Genomic DNA, 18,156 nt, shown 5'->3' on the forward strand with positions numbered 1-18,156 from the left:
AATGTGAACCAGGGCTTAGGGTCAGTTAAGTCAGTTATGCTGGCCATACAACAAAAAAAAAAAAGAATGTTTGATTTTCTAATCAGTGGGGTCAAATCGATGTTCGTTTTCAACCACAGTGACAGGAAAGTTAAGAAATAATAAAAAACTTCTTGGTCAAATGAATTTCCAGACCGTGTATGTGTTTTTTTTTTCAGAAATGACATTAATTTTAAAACTGAATGTTAAAAGCAAGTGAAAATTTCAACCAACATTTTCATTCAGCGAATGGTACGGTGATTATTTGCTCTTTTGTGACATCGCAACTACAAGGTTGTCTTGCCCAAGGCCATCCTTTCTCCCAAAGGTGGTTTCAGTATTTCACCTCACTATGGACATTGTCCTACCATACTTATGCCTTTTGCCTAAGCATACAAAGGAAATATCTCTACATTGCCTGAATGAAGTCAAAGCTGTTAGAGTATACCTCAAATCTACAATAAGGTGCATGGATTCCCTCTTTGTCCTGTCCTGAACCTTGCAAGGGATTCCCTGCTTCGAAGTCCCCCGTTGCACAATGTACAAGAGTCTGATAGCAAATTCTTAAATACAGTACCGATAAGAAAAAAAAAAAATTTCCTACACTTTTACGCACATATTCCACCATATTGGTGGGAGCTTCCTGGGCATTTTGGCATCAAGCCTCTCTAGCTCTGTTGTGCAATGCCACTACCTGGTTGTTCATAATTGTTTTAATTTTATCAGGTGGCCGTCCAGACTTCTGCGAAAGCAGAAGACTTGCGTCTTATAGAATGATGACATAAAACATATTGAGGTTTTTGCATAAATATTGTTGGTATATGTTCCACTTCTATAACTAAATAATATGACCATCTTTCTCCTGAACTCAACGTGACCAGTTGACTTTGTTTACCTTGCTTTATTTTGTTGACTTAACATGTTTGTTTCTGCTCCTTTAGGCAGTTGATTCTTCTACTTGAACTTTATAGTGCCAGGGATCTTTATGACTACTTGCTGCCAATTGCTTTGAATCTCTGTGGGGACAAAGTATCGTCGGTCCGCTGGATCTCTTATAAACTGGTAAGTGGTTTGGCCAAGTGATAAAGTGGGGAATAGGGGAGCCGGGTCAACAAAACTTTACTGTTACATTTCAGAGTTGTATACTTTTGCTGTGTTTTAATATTTTTATTTTTATTTGTTTTATATATTTGAGGGTCTCCTATTGTGTGGTCTATCTATAGAGGGTCAGACACACTCCTATATTTTATTGCATACGCTCTGAAATTACAGAGGAAAAACTAAGCATGCATACTTGTTAATGTTACATTTTACATGAACTATATGCCATCTTGCAGAGTCATACTGATTTTCAGAACCTGTACGGCAACTAGAAGACATTATGGAAATGCCATAAGTTTTGTAGATTTGCAAGTGTGCATGCATTAACAAGTTTGAAATTTTCAGAATGCTTGTATTAAAAAAAAAAAAAAAAAAAAAAAAAACACTTGCATTCTGCTTTAAAGCGGGGGTTCACCCGTACATAACAATTTTTTCCCTTAGCTTCATGCTCATTTTGTCTAGGGGAATCTGCTAGTTGTTTTAAAATATGAGCTGTGCTTACCGTTTACGAGATGCATCTTCTCCGCCGCTTCCGGGTATGGGCTGCGGGACTGGGCGTTCCTATTTTGATTGACAGTCTTCCGAGAGGTTTCCGACGGTCGCATCCATCGCGTCACGATTTTCCGAAAGAAGCCGAACGTCGGTGCGCAGGCGCAGTATAGAGCCGCACCGACGTTCGGCTTCTTTCGGCTACTAGTGACGCGATGGATGCGACCGTCAGAAGCCTCTCGGAAGACTGTCAATCAAGAAGGAACGCCCGCTCCCGAAGACCTATACCCGGAAGCGACGGAGAAGATGCATTTCGAAAACGGTAAGTACAGCTCATATTTTAAAACAACTAGCCGATTCCCCTAGACAAAATGAGCATCCATCTAAGGGGATTCTTTGAAAAAATTGTTTTATGGGTGAACTCCCGCTTTAAGTTTATTTCTCCTTTTCAGGACGTTCATCACCAAATCACCTGTTTGTTACCCACACTGCCAATAAAGATGTCTTGGAATGCACTTCACATATTTTCTGGTTGACCACCTGCCAAATGCCTGAAAAAAAACATTCTGTTTTTTTTTCTTTGTACACATTATGTTGTTGGAAAGTAATGCTACAGTTGCTAATGGCAATCGTTGAATATTGTGTGTTTTTGCTTTTCAGGTCAGTGAAATGGTGAAGAAGTTGTACTTGGCTCCTAATCCAGCATTGGCTTTGGATGTTATGAATAAACTTGTAGAGCAGTTTTGCCAGAGCCCAAAATGGTCAGGAAGACAGACATTTGTGTTCATTTGCCAGGTTTGTTTTTGATGTGTCTGAAATGGAGATGCTAAAACTTGATTTTTAATTTGAAATGCTCTCTTAATTTGTATTTCTGTTAATGCAGTCCTTGGATTTAAACAGAGCCCCATCATGTGGAACAGTCAAGCAGATGATGCCACATTCTGTCAGTTATAAACTGTAAAAGGAATCCACCTGGCTATCGTAGGCTTAGAGGCTTGAAGCACTTTCTTTTGACCAGAGAAATTAACAAATGATTTGATCTCCTGAACTCACTCTATCAAAATAGGCAAGAAGACACCTTCTGACATCTAATAAATAAAATCTTGCCTCTTTGTCTTTTTTAGGGTTCTGACAAAAGGAGGGGAGGACAATCTCCTGTGACCTGTGAAATTCAGAGGTCACTTTTGGCAAATATAAAGGATTTTGTCTGAGGATTACCCTATCCTCTAGAAGCAACAAAAAAGGCTCTTTTATAGTCGGAGCTTGTAGGTCTCTAACTCTTCTGGCTGTCGTGATTGCCAGAAGAAAGGCCATCTTAAGTGAAAGGAACTTAACAGAAATTTGAGCCACCGGCTCGAAAGGCTCCTTGGTTAGAGCATCTAGTACCAGGGATAAATCCCAAGGCTTCCATCTGTGGTCAGAATTCATGGATTCTGTTGAGTCCAGGACCCGACCTACTGACAGGTTGTCTGCGTTGAGCCACCAGTCTAGGGAGTTCCTTCCCTCTTCTGACAAGGACACTGTTATGTCCAGGGATTCTCTTCTCCCGTCCCAGGAGGAGAGAAGGAATCCCTGTAGTTTCCGGGAATGGAATTGGGCCCAGTGAACCGCTGGGATGCAGGATGACATGAGTCCCAGCACTTTTATCATGGTCCTTAGAGAGACCTCTCTGGCACCAAGCAGGGCAGAGACTGCTCTTTGCACTTTGGTGATCTTTTCTTCTGGTAGAAAGATTCTTTGGTTTACTGAGTCCATCCGTTACCCTAGAAACACCTTGGATTGTGCGGGGTCTAGGGAAGATTTATCCTTGCTGATTAGCCACCCCAGATACTCTAGTGTGGACAGCACCTGGTCTCGGTCTGCCTGGAGCTGTTCCAAGGCCGGACTGAAAATCATCATGTCGTCCAAATATGGAATCAAGCCTATCCCCTGGGGGTGGAGGAATGACACTACCTCGGCTAAAACTTTTGGTAAAAATTCTTGGGCTGGCCGCTAGGCCGAAGGGGAGTGTCGGACGCCCTGTTTTGTCTGCACTGCAAACCTCAAGAACTTTTGATGTTTCGGGGAAATGGGAACATGCAGGTAAGCATCTTTTAGGTCTAGTGTTATCATAAATACTCCCGCCTGGAGGTGTCTTCTGACCGTGTAGATGCTCTCCATCCTGAACTTTTTGTAAACCAAGAATCGGTTTAGTTTCCGTAGATTTATAATCAGCCGGAATTTTCCGGATGGTTTTGGTACCACAAATATGTGGGAATAAAACCCCTGGCCGATTTGATCTACTGAAACCGGAATGATGACCTGCTGTTCCGCTAGTTCCCGAACACTCTCCAATAGGCCCCCGCTTTTAATGGGTCCTTGGGGAGATGGGTCAGGATAAAGTTTGATGGAGGGGGAGACAGAAGTTCTAACTTGTACCCTTCCTTTATCAGATTTAGAATATAAGGACATAATATAGGATATAAGGATATTTTTCCACTGAGGGAGAAACCATGAGAGCCTTCTGCCAACTTTTATGCTGGCGTCATTTGGAATCTTTGTTGGAAGTAGAAGCTCCGGAAAAGAGGATCCCACCTTTTTCCTTGCCCTTACCGAATCCCCACCTTTTTCTTTGGCTCCTTCTCTCCCTGAAAACGGTTCTTTGAAGGGGGGCCTCGAAAAAATGTCTTCCTTCTATATTTTTTGGATTTAGCAGGGAACCTTTTTTCTTTCTCTGTGGAACGAGACAGTACCTGCACCAAATCAGAACCAAAGAGCAAGGATCCTTCAAAAGGAATCCCGCAAAGGCGAAACTTGGATGTGAAATCCCCATCCCATGTCTTCACCCAGAGGGCCCTTCTCGCAGAATTTAGAAGAGCTGCCGACTTGGCGGTAGTTCTGACTGTTTCCACACTGCGGCATCTGCTAAATAGGTTACTGCTTTTCCGACCTTCTCCAGGGAGTGCAATACCTCTTTGGATTTACTCTCCTGCGCCACATGGTCCATTAGTCTGCAGACCCATGCGTCCGCATTTCTAGCAACGCATGCGAAGGCCAATGCAGGACCCATGGCGGCTGCATTAGCATCCCAAGCCCTGCGCAACAAAGTTTCAGACTTTTTTTATCCATCGGATCCCGAATGTTGCCGGAATCTTCAAATGATAAATCCGAGTGTTTGGATACTTGGGCCAAAGAGGCATCCAAACGTGGAATTTTGAAGAATTTGTCCTCTTTCTCGGGCTTGAAGGGGCACCTAACGCTTCCAGGTTTTAAGTCTTAAGACCTTGTGCTCAGGTTCCTTCCATTTTCTTAGAATAATATCCTTAAGAGATTGGTGTACAGGAAAGGATTTGGCTTGGGCTTTACCGAGTCCCCTGTACAATCTGTCTTGAAATGAGACCTGCGTGGCCGGAAGCTGGATGTCCTCAGAGGCATAGATCGGTTTGAGGAGATCTTTCATATTCTCCGCAGAAAAAAGATGGTCGCCAGGTCTAGTATCCCCCAGGCTACTCTGATCCGAATACTCCCCTTCTTCCTGAGAACTCTGACCTGAGGAGTCTAACTCTATGTCAGAATAGGTTAGAGATGGTCTCTGAGACCCTTCTGTAATACTAGTTTGGGTCTCTAACAAAGATGAGGAATCTTCTGTACCTACGGGAGCTACCTCTCTGTTTGCTACCGTGGGTTTAAAAGATTGAAGAGTAGCGAGCGTTTCAGACTGTAAAGCTCTGCACTCTTTCATAGCTTGCGCTGTCTCCCTGCCTGCCAATTTGTAAATACATTTGTAACAGAAGGTCTTAGTATGATCCTGCGGGAGTTTTTCCCCACAGTTCCCACAGCGCTTTGATTTGCCAGAAGATTTGCCTCTAGACCTGTTGGTGGTCTCCTGGGCAGGGCATTCGGTCTCTGAAATAGACAACAAAAAAACCCTGTTGCCCATGGGCTATCCCTGGGGGAGAATGTAAAAAAGGGCCACCCCAGAATCGCCTCCCCCAGTCAGCCAAGTCACTCACCCCCTGTGGCGACTTGTGTTGATGGAATTGGTCCATCCTCTTTGTCCATACTGCCTTTGGGCAGCCCGCCGTGGGCAAAAATCTTTACTGCAGGCTGGGTGGGAGCACAGGACCGCGGACCCCCGCTCCGTTTACTGCTCCGAAGCATGTGAGATGCCGCTTGTCGCCATTATGGTGTAGCCCGGACGCTCGGAAGTGACGTCATCCGGCCGCGCCGCTCTCATGCTTTCGGACATGCGCCGTAGCTCCCCGGGACACCGGAGCCCGCACTGCGGTCCGGTAAAGATCATCTGTGTTTAGTTCCATTAGTTCCAAAAGCATGGACCCCCCTCACCGAGTCCAACGCTGCCAGTATTTTCAGGCAGCCTTCTTGTAGCTCAGCACATCCTTCTCCCTGATAATATATGTAATGGAAACCCCCCTTAAATCGAGCCAAAAGCCTAAATCTGACCCTGCAGTCCCCACTGACTGCTCTTAGGTCAGAAAAACCAGGGGGGGGGGGGGGAAGACCTTGGTCCCAGACCTTGGTCTCATTGCTAAAAAAACAAAAAAAAAAAAAACTGTTTCGCTGCCATCTGTTGGGGAAACACAATCAATAACTGAGGGACAGAGGGAAGGGTGGGGCCTTTTAAACTCTGTTTGTGTTTCCTGTCAGGTGGATCTCTCAGGTGTGCCGTCCTGGAAGATGACTGGAGAAAATAGGACTTTTATAACAGCTTACCTGTAAAATCCTTTTCTTGGAGTACATCATGGGACACAGAGCTCCCGCCCCTCTTGATGGGGATATTGGGACACTTATTGCTTTGCTACAAAACTGAGGTACTCCCGGTATGGGAGGGGTTATGTAGGGGAGGGAACTTCCTGCCTTAAGGGCGTGCCAGTGTCCATCACATGAAGGTAGACTCTATAACCCATTTAGTAATTACTATGCTTCTCTGTGTCATGTGATGTACTCCAAGAAAAGGATTTTACAGGTAAGCTGTTATAAAAATCTTATTTTGTCTGTGTGTGTCTCTCTCTCTCTCTCTCTCTCTCTCTCTCTCTCTCGAAGGGCTCACAGCTCAGGGAGATGGTCAAGGGCGGAGCCCATGAACATTCTGGGGTTAAGGGTGCTGCGTCTGGCCCGACTATAGTGGACGACGAAGCTTCAGGTCTGCCCTATCGGGGTTCAGTCCGACTATGTCACTGTGGTGGCCTATATCTCAACCACCAGGGCGATACCGGGAGCCATTCAACTCACTGGGAGGTGACCCACATATTGGCCGGGGCAGGGGGACTTGTGCCGGTTCTATCGGCAGTCCATATCCCAGAGGTAGAGAACTGGAAGGCAAATTATCTTGGACACCAGCAGGTCTGCCTCAGGGAATGGTCCCTACACCCAAACGTATTTCGGGAAATTTGCCAGCGATGGGGGATGGCCAGATGACGATCTATTGGCATCCAGGTTCAACAACAAGCTACATCAGTTTTTGTCCCAAACAAGGGATCCCCTGGAAATCGGAGCAGATGCTCTGGTAGTTCCATAGAGCCAGTTCTCCCTGGTTTATGCTTTCCCCCCCGATTCCTCTTCCTCCACACCGCTCCAATCTACTGTCTCAAGATCCTATATCCCATCCCAGTTTTCAGTCTCTAAATTTGACGGCATGGCTATTGAAGCCAGGGAGTTGAAGGATCATGACATCTCGGGAGCAGTGACCTAGTGAATGCCAAGAAAGCTGTCACTAGGAAGATTTGTTTTTATAAGGTCTGGAAGACTTTATATTGCTTGGTGTGAAGCCTGAAAATGGCATCCTTGGAAATACGTATTTGGAGAATTCTCTCTTTTTTCTATAGTCTGCTGTGGAAATCAGATTGGCTTTGAGTACAATCCGGGGGTGAATTTCGGCCTCGTCTGTATTCTTCCAAAGGCCTTTAGCCTCCCATTCGCTGGTCCGAACCTTTATGCAGGGAGAAACTCGTTTGCTTCCCCCCATTAGGTCATCTATGTGTCTTTGTGTCTTAAACCTGGTGCTGTCTGTTTTTACAGAAACAGCCATTTAAAGCCTATCAAGGAAATTCCATTAGTCTTGCTGTCACATAAGCTAGCCTTCCTGATGGCAATCGCCTCAGCTAGAAGGGTGTCGGAATTGGGGGCCCTTTTGTGCAGGGAACCATACTTAATCCTTCACCACGACAAGGTGGTGGTGTATCCTATTCTTGCCAAAGATTGTGTTGGCCCTTCATTTGAATCGGGACATTTTGCCTTCCTTTTTTATCTCAGCCTCGTTCAGCAGAAGAGAGGCGACAGCATTCCTTGGACATGCGGGCAGTCAGTTTGTCTAGATCTGCAAGAGATCCAAGAATTGCACTCATTTTTGGTTTTACCAGAAGGACCCAAGAAGGGGCAGACAGCTTCCAAAGCTTCCATTGCCCATTGGGTCTGCCAATTGGTCATTCAGGCCTATGGTCTGAAACGTACGACTCCTCCCTTCAGGGTGGGAGCTCATTCTACCAGGGGTGTGGGAACCTCCTGGGCTTTTTCGTAGTCCGGTATCAGATTTGTAAGGCTGCTACCTGGTCTTCAGTGTATACATTCACACGATTTCATCAGGTGGATGTTGGAGCAGCCGAGGATTCGGCTTTCAGCCATTGTGTACTACAGGCTGCTGTATAAAGTCTGATAGCTATTTTTTTGGCATGGTGTCTCCCTCCCCTCAAGGCTATTGCTCTGGGGTATCCCAGTAAGTAAGGAATAATAGCCTAACTCTGTGTCCCGTGTTGTACTAAAAAAAAATTATTTTACAGGCAAGTATGATGGAAAAATCTATTTCAGTTAAATGTGTTTCTTGTTTTTAATTATTTTGAAGTAGTATTACTCACTCAGTATTTTTTCAGCCCAACACATTGTACACATTGTTAAAATTCTTACTCAACGCTTGTAGTTTACAGTTTGCAATACTGCTGGCTCCTGCTCTCTGCTTTTTTCCCTGAACTTCCCTTCCTCATAGTAAAGACTTAAAGCGGGAGTTCACCCATAAAACAATTTTTCCCCTTAGATGGATGCTCGTTTTGTCTAGGGGAATCGGCTAGTTGTTTTAAAATATGAGCTGTACTTACCGTTTTCGAGATGCATCTTCTCCGTCGCTTCCGGGTATGGGTCTTCGGGAGCGGGCATTCCTTCTTGATTGACAGTCTTCCGAGAGGCTTCCGACGGTCGCATCCATCGCGTCACTAGTAGCCGAAAGAAGCCGAACGTCGGTGCGGCTCTATACTGCGCCTGCGCACCGACGTTTGGCTTATTTCGGAAAATCGTGACGCGATGGATGCGACCGTCGGAAGCCTCTCGGAAGACTGTCAATCAAAATAGGAACGCCCAGTCCCGCAGCCCATACCCGGAAGTGGCGGAGAAGATGCAAACGGTAAGTACAGCTCATATTTTAAAACAACTAGCTGATTCCCCTGGACTCTGTGTAGGGAGACACAACTCTAGTCTGTACCTGCAAGGTTGGCTTTATAGGCTGCTGCAAGAGAAAAGAGCCACCCTGAAAAAGCATACCTGGGGCAGTTGTCATGTAAACTGAAACAGAAGCAAGGTTTCAAAGATAATTAAGCTGCATACTCGGTAAGGGATTAAATGAGCTGTTCAAAGTGCTGAAAAAACTGAGGGTCTAATATCACTTTAATTATATGCAGGCTTTAGTGTTGCCATATTAGTGTGTATAATGACAGACTGTGGAATATATGCTTTGCTCCTAGGAGACAGGACACTTGCAGGATAATAGGTGTTGAATTTTCACTTTAACATACTAATAGTTTTTTTTTTTTTCCTAGGCTCTCTTAGAAGATGACTGCCTTCCTATGGAGCAATTTGCTATGCATTTAATGCCTCATCTTCTGCAGCTTGCATCTGACAGAGTACCAAATGTTAGAGTTCTCCTTGCAAAGACCTTAAAGCAAACACTGTTAGAGAAAGGTAAGCTAAGAATTCCCAGCAGCTTTAGAAGACTTTGTATGCTTAAATATTTTCTTAAATCTTATGAAGAAATATAAAGCATAGAGGATTCCCTTTATAGTTTTTGCAGTGAATAAAACAAAACAATACATGAGTAGACCATATCATGTCAGGATTTTAAGTTCCAGAATATCTGAGCAAAATAACAGGATACAATGCAAATCCCCCCTGAACCCCAAACATTAACCAGCACTTATGACCCAGTATAACATATCATTATTAGTCATTTCTTCAATCATCGGATCTTTTCGAGTCTAGTGCATAATTATTTAACTTGACTAAACCTGTATTACCCATCCCCTTTATAGTTTTTGAAGACTGCATAAATCTGCACCTTGAAATCTGTAAAGTATGTGACGGAACTTGTCAGATTCATGTACGTCCCTGTATATATAAATCTGTTGCAACTCTGTCAGAACTGTCGCATGCATCTCTTGTGAAGAAGCAGCGTTTTACAGGCAAAGAAGATACTTGAAATACTTGAAAGAGTAATGGAAACCTCAGATCCAGTAAAAAAGATTTTTTTTTTTTTTTGCAAAATTGTCTTGGATGCAACACAATAATTACATGTACGACACAACAATTTACTGCAACATAGAGGTCCTATTTACCTCCACTTTCTTTGGTTCCGTTCACATTTGGTGTTTTTGAATCTCTCTTCAATCAAGTGATCTGAAATCGCACTGAAATTGCAAAACGAATATTCGGGTGCCATTTATTTTTAATGGCTTCTAAAACGCAGTGCATTTTTGCCACAATTTTTACGACAAACCGCAACGCATAAATCAAAATATATGTCGGACAACGGTACACTCAGTATATTTACCTATCCAAGCTGCTACCTTTTTCACATGATTAACACAAATGAATAAAATAAAAGTGTAATAAGTAAGGCAGCTAATGACTGAACTTGTATGCAAATTATTAACCACTTCCCTACCGCGCATTGTCATATGACGCCCGCAGGAACACTCTGTAGGGTACAGATGGTGCGGCCCACATAAAATAGGCCGGTCTGTCCGCCGCAATCCCGCTAAAAAATAGCTGATCACCGCCATTACTAGTAAAGAAAATTATAATGCTTGCTTTTACCATGTTCAGTTTTTGCTTTAGTGAATAGACTTCTTTGTTTTAGCGATCAACTTAAAAATACTGATTATATACACTGCTCAAAAAAATTAAAGGAACCTTTTGAATCAGAACTCCTGGTATATTTATCTGGTCAGTTAAGTAGCAGGGGTAGAGGGGTGTATACAGAGGGGGTTGTTAATCAATTTCAGCTGCTTTGCTGTTAATTGAAATTAACAGGTGCACTAGATGGGCAACAATGAGACGACCTCCAAAACCTGAATGTTTTTTCAGGTGGAGGTGTCTGACATTTGTTTTCCCTACTCATCTTTCCTGACTGTTTTTCACTAGTTTTGCATTTGGCTAGGATCAGTGTCACTACTGGTAGCACGAGGAGATACTTGAACCCTATAAAGGTTGCACAGATAGTCCAACTCCTCCAGAATGGCACATCAATACGTGTCATTGCCAGAAGGTTTGTCGTGTCTCCCAACACAGTCTCAAGAGCATGGAGGAGATTCCAGGAGACAGGCAGTTACTCTAGGAGAGCTGGACCGAGCTGTAGAAGGTCCTTAACTCATCAGCAGGACCGGTATCTGCAAGGAGGAACAGGATGAGCACTGCTAGAGCCCTACAAAATTACCTCCAGCAGGCCACTGGTGTGAATGTCTGACCAAACAATCAGAAACTGACTTCATGGGGGTGGCCTGAGGGCCCGACATCCTCTTGTGTGCTCTGTGTTTACTGCTGGACACTGTGGAGCTCGATTGGCATTTTCCATTGAACACCAGAATTGTCAGGTCCGCCACTGGTGCCCTATGCTTTTCACAGATAAGAGCAGTTTCTCCCTGAGCATATGTGACAGATGTGAAAGGGTTTGGAGAAGCCGCGGGGAACTTTTATGCTGCCTGTAACATCGTTCAGCATGACCAGTTTGGTGGTGGGTCAGTGATGGTCTGGGGAGGCATGTCCATCCATGGAGGGATGCACAGACCTCTACAGGCTACACAATGGCACCCTGACTGGCACTAGGTATCGGGATGAAATTCTTGGACCCATTGTCGGACCCTACGCTGGTGCAGTGGGTCCTGGGTTCCTCCTGGTGCATGACAATGCCTGGCGAGAGCATGAACCCAGTTCCTGGAGGATGAAGAAATTTATACCATTAAATGGCCCCCACGCTCACCTGACCTAAATCCAAAAGAGCACCTCTGGGACACTGTTTCGGTCCATCAGGTGCCGCCAGGTTGCACCTCAGTCTGTTCAGGAACTCAATGATGCTCTGGTCCAGATCTGGGAGGAAATACCCCAGGACACCATCTGTCTCAGGAGCATGCCCTGATGTTGTCAGACATGCATACAAGCTCTTTGGGGCCATACAAACGACTGAGGACCATTTTGAGTTGTTGCAATTAAATTTCAGCAAAATGGACTAGCTTGCTGCATAATTTTTTTCACTTAGATTTTCGGGGTCTCTTTGAATTCAGCCCTCTGTAGGTGGATAATTTTTCCATCAAATGATGTGTCATCCTTTTATTCTTAACACCTTACCCAGTCCATATCAGTATAGGTATCCAGCATGAGATTTTTGCCTGTTGAGATCTGATATGATTTCAAAGTTTTTCAGGGGCACAATCCTCTTTCCTATGTGTCAAGGGAGGAATTTTCTGCAGCCATTTCTGGCTTGTGAAATGAGCTCTCAGATGTTCACTGGTCTGGTACGCAAGTGTAAACTCCTCTTCTTCCTTTCCTCCCCTTTTGCAGGAGGAAAATCCTCAAAGGATAGGAAGCTATCAGGGGCTTTGTAATCCTCTGTAGATGAGTCCTTCCTATGGGGAATCTCAATATCTGGGCTTGTTGCAGACAACTTAAAGTTGCCTCTGCTCAAATCCTCTACGCCAAAATTCACTGGTTTTGGGATCTGGTGGCTGCTACAACATTCCAAAATCATTTCGACTACACCAGTGGTTCTCAACCTTTCTAGTGCTGTGACCCCTTGATAAAATTTCCCAAGTTGTGGGGACCCCAACAGTAAAAAAAAAAATTGTAGCGTAGGTTGTCAGCACCCAGGGAAGACAAGTAATTTGCGCTCCGAGTCCCTTCCACTCATACAGTATTGAACCTCCTTATAGTACATTTTAGGATGTACAACTCTATCTTTGTTCTCCTTTCCCCTTTATCTCTCTCTCAAATTTATTTTTATTTTATTTTTTTACCCCTCGTCCGTCTCTCTTGCCGTCTTTCTTGTTCGTTCTCTTATTATTTCTCCCCCTTTTTCCTCTCCCTTCCATGTATTCTCTATCTTTATTCCTTCTCTTACTCCTTGTTGGGGTGGGGGCAATGGGATGAGTGGCACTGTTGGTGGAGATTAGGGATCAGTGGGAGTTCTGATCAGCCAACTTGGGTGTTCTTGATCAAGGTCATCTGCTGATCTGAGAACTGTAGTGGGGACTTTTAATGGCAACTATAATCACAGGTAGTGTTACTCACTGTGTCTCCAACATTATGGTGTCTCGTAGCAGTAACACCTATGTGGAAATCAGGGGATAGGGTCTCCTCCAGCCCCTCCCATTTCACATTCCTCTCCAGTCAGCTGACCTCTAGCCTCCGCCCCCCCAGCTGCGAAGAGGCTGAGTGGGCGGCCGCAGGCTCCAGGGACAGCCCTGCTGGGCTGCTGCAAAAATGCTGGGAGAGCAGGAACAGCCCAGGATTTGGTGACCCCTGGCAAATCATATTTGACCCCCGAGGGGGTCCCAAACCCCCGGTTGAGAACCACTGAACTACACCATTACTTGCAAGAGGTGATGAATGCCGTTTGGGGTTGCCTGTAGATAGTATTTTCACCTCTTGAATCTTTTTGCCAAGCAGTAACCCTTGGGAGATGAATTGTACAATTAGGTTCTCCAGCTGTTGACTTGGCCATTTCCTACTTGTATAAGACCTTGGTGGATGAGGTCCTGATCTTTAAAGTGGATGTAAACCCTCACATATACCCAACAGCTTCAGATGGTACACAGGAATGAAACAAATCCTCCTACATAATTTGTACATGTATATCTGCTGTCTTCAGCTTTATATACCGTTTATAAAGTGCTAAAAAAAATCCTGATTCACCAGTGGGTGTGGGTTCTTGCCATACACTGAGACAGCTGATTGGAGGAAAGGCACACACCCCCTCTTCACATAGGCAGAAATGGGAAGAATCAATGCAGAGCTGTGCTGTGAATTGACTAGCTCTCTGCTAATCTTTTTATAGCACCCACCCTGACACAACATTCAGCCTGGTTTTATCACAGTTAACTTCTGACATGTTCTCCATCATCATGCTGATAACAGAAGAACTTGTGGCTTTGAAGAAAAATTAGAAAATACTGCAGATGTGTGCCTAGCTCAAATTTCATGAATCGGGTTTACATGCGCTTTAAATAAGCCATATAAATAAGGGGTTGGAGGCTCTCTTTAGGGTGTCGTCCTCTCTGGTAGGAACAGCTCTGCAGGCTGCAGTGGCAGTTTGCCAAGCCCTCAACGTTTAAGCAAAGTGTATTCTCTGAGGGGACCCACCATCTGTCAGTTTACTCAAGAGCATGGAGTTTCTCGGTGAGCACCATGGAAGATTCCATAAGGCAGCCCTCCAATGTGCAAATTGAGTGGCTGCTCTTTGAGGGCAAGTGCTTTGGTCCATCCCTGGCTGTCTTCATCCAGAAGGTGAATATGGGGAGAAGCATACTTTTACCCCTAAACAAGACGGTGAAGATGACGTGTCAGAAACTGATGCTCTCAGAATCTAAGACACGTTCCTGTTAATTAGTAGCAAACCTTGGACTCTAAGCAGAAGCCTACATTCTAGTTCTGTAACAACTGGTGCCCTAAGTCCTCCAGATCCATCCTTCACAGTGAAGGAGCATGGCTTCTATTCCAAACTGATTATGGTTCTGAAGCCAAATGGAGACATCCATCCTAATCTGGACCTCAAGAGTGTCAAGTTCCTGAGGGTACCGGTTGGTCCATTCCTTTGCTTTATTAGGGAGAGTTCCTGGTATCAGTGGATATAAAGAATGCTTACACTCACCTCCCTATTTTTCAGCCTTGCTAAAAGCTTCTGCAATTCGCAGTGTAGGATCACCATTACCAATATGGGGTATTACCTTTTGGTCTGAACCAGCCCCCCAGAGTCTTTACCAAGGTGTTTGCTCTGGTTCTGGGGTTACCATGGGACACCTAGTTGACCTGCTTCTCAGGGAGTAAAGACCTCCGAGGCTTACACCAAATGTTCAGCAGACCACACAGACCTAAAAGTCTCGATTTGGGTGCTATTCAAAATTCAGTTTAGGTTCTGACACAAGGTCTTGGCATATTTAGGCTTAGTCCTTGACATGGCTCCAGGTGCTGCTTCTGCAGGAGAAATGCTTGTCTTTTCAGTCCCAGTGTTGTTGAAAAGGCCCTCGATACTGGCTTGTATGAGGATGCTCAAGGTGGTTGCAGCCTTTGATTCAGTCCCTTATGCCCAGGTTTTCTCCAGGACTCTTTAGATCAATATACTGTCTGCATTAGACTGTCGGCTCTGGAACTGTAGGTATTCACTCTGATGCTGTATGCTGGGAGATCTTTCTTCAGATGAATTGGAAGGTCTTGATGATGGATGCCAGCCTGGCTGTGGATGTTTTTCTGGAGAATCTCTAAGTTCAGGGAACATGTTTGTCAGAGTAGCATAATTTGCCACCAAACATCCCGGAACTTCAGTGTAGTAGAACCAGCCAAATCTGTCTGTCTATGGGGCCACCGCTATTCAACAACCACGAGGAAGGGACAAGAAGTTGTGCTGCTCTGAAAGAAGCATGATCTTGTCTTAAGCATAACATTACATTGCTACCCTCTGCTGGGCACATTCCCAGCATGGTAAGTTGCGGGCAGACTTTGCCACCTGTCAGCAGCTGAATCGGGGGATATAAGACTTTCATCTAGAGGTTTTTGCAAAGATCTGGTTGGGGGCTTCTTTAGCATCCGATCCAGAAACAAACTAGACAGACTTGTGTCCCAGAACAGAGATCATCAGGCATTTGCAGTGGATGCCCTGGGGACTGCTTGGGAACCGTTCCCTGCTTTATCCCATCCATACAGCTTTTTCCTCGCCTAGTGCCCAGGAGAAAGGTGGAAGGCATTCCAGTGATTTCTGATCGCACTCTGCTTGGCAAAAAAGAACATGGCCTGCCAACATTGTAAACCTCTTGGCAGATTGGTTAAAGCTAATCTTTCATCCTGCTTTAGGGTTGCTGGCTTTGACAGCACAGCTGTTTGAAGCCCAAGTCCTGAAGGATAGGGGTGTACCACTATACATGGAAAGCCTTTTCCACCTGGTGTTCTGCTTGTTTCATCCCAGACATGTAGTCATACGGTGCTTTTTTACTTTTCTCAAATATGGTGTGGAGATGTGTCTGGCTTTAAAAAACATCAAAAGGCATGTCTTGGCCTTACTGTTTCAGAGACCTATCGTTTTTCATCTCTTGTTAAAAGCCTTTGCGCAGGGTGTCGCTTACCTGAAGGTGGCAGCATAAACCCAACTAGTTTATGAATTTTGAAGTGTCCTGTAATGTACACAGGGAAGATGGGAGGTACAGGTGAATGCAGAATCAACCAGGTATATTTCATTCTACACAAAACTAATGATTAGTGGCTTTGTGAGTATGCAGACTTTGTTATATAATTTAATGAGCGTTTTTCGTAATCTGGGTCTAATGACGCTTTTAAGTCTTGGATTCTACTGCCAGCTTTTAGTGACTTTGCTCACCTTCAGCCATCAAACCTGGTCATGTAGCTTCACATACTGGACAGTACCAGGCCTCCCCAGCACAAGGCTTTTTGTTTTTCATTCACTCTTTAGTTAAAGAAGCTTTGTTTAATGAAATGAGGGAGAACAAAACATAGTGGTGAGCTCAGCAGTGTCGAAAAGGGAGGTCACTGTCCTATCTCTATATTGTGAGCAATTATAACTCTCTTGGCAGTATTGTATTTTTTGCTGTATTCATACGTTTTAGATTCAAATATATTTTTCACTAGATTGATTAATTCTTACAATTTACAGTTTTTTTTTTTTTAATTTCTTTCCAGAATACTTTTTGACTGCTGCCAATTCACATCAGGAAGCTGTGGAGCAGACAATTGTGGCTTTACAGATGGATTATGATAATGATGTGAAGTATTTTGCCAGTATACACCCTGCTAACACCAAACTCGCTGATGATGCCATGAGCACCGCATCCTCCACCTACTAATAAAGGCCACCTAGAACTCTAACCCAAGACAGTGTTGTCTAGGGCCTTTGAATTGTTTTCCTGTTCTACATTAGTAGGGAGGAGGAACCACAAACTCAGAGGATTGCCACCAAAGCCTTAAATCTTCTGTCTTCCTGCGATGTCAAACTTGAACTGAATGACGAGTAACTTCTATCTACTAGAGGGGAAACTTGTAGCCTACATTGCCCTAATATAACCCAGAGGTTCACTTCCTACATCTTTCACTGCAGGAGCTAGTACTAAAGTGATGGCATATGGAGAACTGTACATGTGCCATAACACATTTTCTTATGCTGAAGCCCATATTATGGATAGGAGGTAAAGTGGCTTTGGGTCTTATGCAGTAGCACTGTTTTAGTATCCACGGACTGTGTCCTACAGTGAATTTTGTCCAGAAGACTGTTCCTTACCATTGTAATAATTTCCAGTATTATTTGCAAAGGGGATTTTATAAAAAAAAAAATAAGTATTCTCCCATCATTTTCTTAACATATATGAATAGTTTCCTTTCAGGAGGGTGTGTGTGTTATATAAGAAAAAGGGTAACATTCCTTTTTTTTTTCTTTAAGGGCTCCCTGCTAACACTACACTAAAATCTGATTTTAATCCTTAAATGCAGCATATTGCTGTACTTGGGCAAGCAACATTGCTGTTTAGTACCTCTGTTCTAATTAGTTTTCATGCTGGTCATGGCCTAAAGAAAATGCATTAGTTCATGTACTTCAAGTCAAGTTTGTTTTTTAACTTGAAAATGATCAGATGTGAGGTGCATCACTATTGGTCTTCATGTAAATGTACATATCTGCCTGTGCTCTCTGGAGTGCTGCAGTCTTTAATCCTGCTGTTTAAAGCTCTGTTGTAATACAAGTTTATCTGCTTGTCTGAATAAAATGTATTAATACGTTTCAAGAAATCATATATGCCCTCATTATAAAATCTATGTTCAGTACTGCTTTAAGCAGGTACAAGTATATGAAAAATAAGTACAGCTTTCTAATAAGACCTCAGGTTCAGATATCGCATATCCTGCATCAAGCATGACTCTAAATATAAAATGTTACTGTGGTAAGTGTTCTACATTTATTTTTTAACATCAAGTTGCAGGTGGGATTGACAATTAGTAAAGGTCGGCACAACCTCTTAAAGCGGGGGTTCACCCTGTTAAAAAAAAAAAAAAAAAGTTTTTTTTTTATTAGACCATTAAATT

At 43.9% G+C, this 18,156-nt stretch overlaps 1 protein-coding gene across 1 annotated transcript in view; it reads left to right on the plus strand.

The window, feature by feature from the left end:
• Positions 1-17,862, plus strand: part of PPP4R1 (protein phosphatase 4 regulatory subunit 1) — a 113,064-nt gene extending 95,202 nt beyond the window's left edge. The window contains 4 exon segments of the mRNA XM_040354584.1: positions 960-1,080; positions 2,269-2,403; positions 9,411-9,552; positions 16,765-17,862. Of these exon segments, the coding sequence (XP_040210518.1) occupies positions 960-1,080; positions 2,269-2,403; positions 9,411-9,552; positions 16,765-16,928 (562 nt within the window). The 3' untranslated portion in view covers positions 16,929-17,862.
• The last annotated feature ends 294 nt before the right edge of the window (positions 17,863-18,156 follow it).

This window comes from Rana temporaria, chromosome 5 (genome assembly GCF_905171775.1).
Source record: "Rana temporaria chromosome 5, aRanTem1.1, whole genome shotgun sequence".
Taxonomy (NCBI): domain Eukaryota; kingdom Metazoa; phylum Chordata; class Amphibia; order Anura; family Ranidae; genus Rana; species Rana temporaria.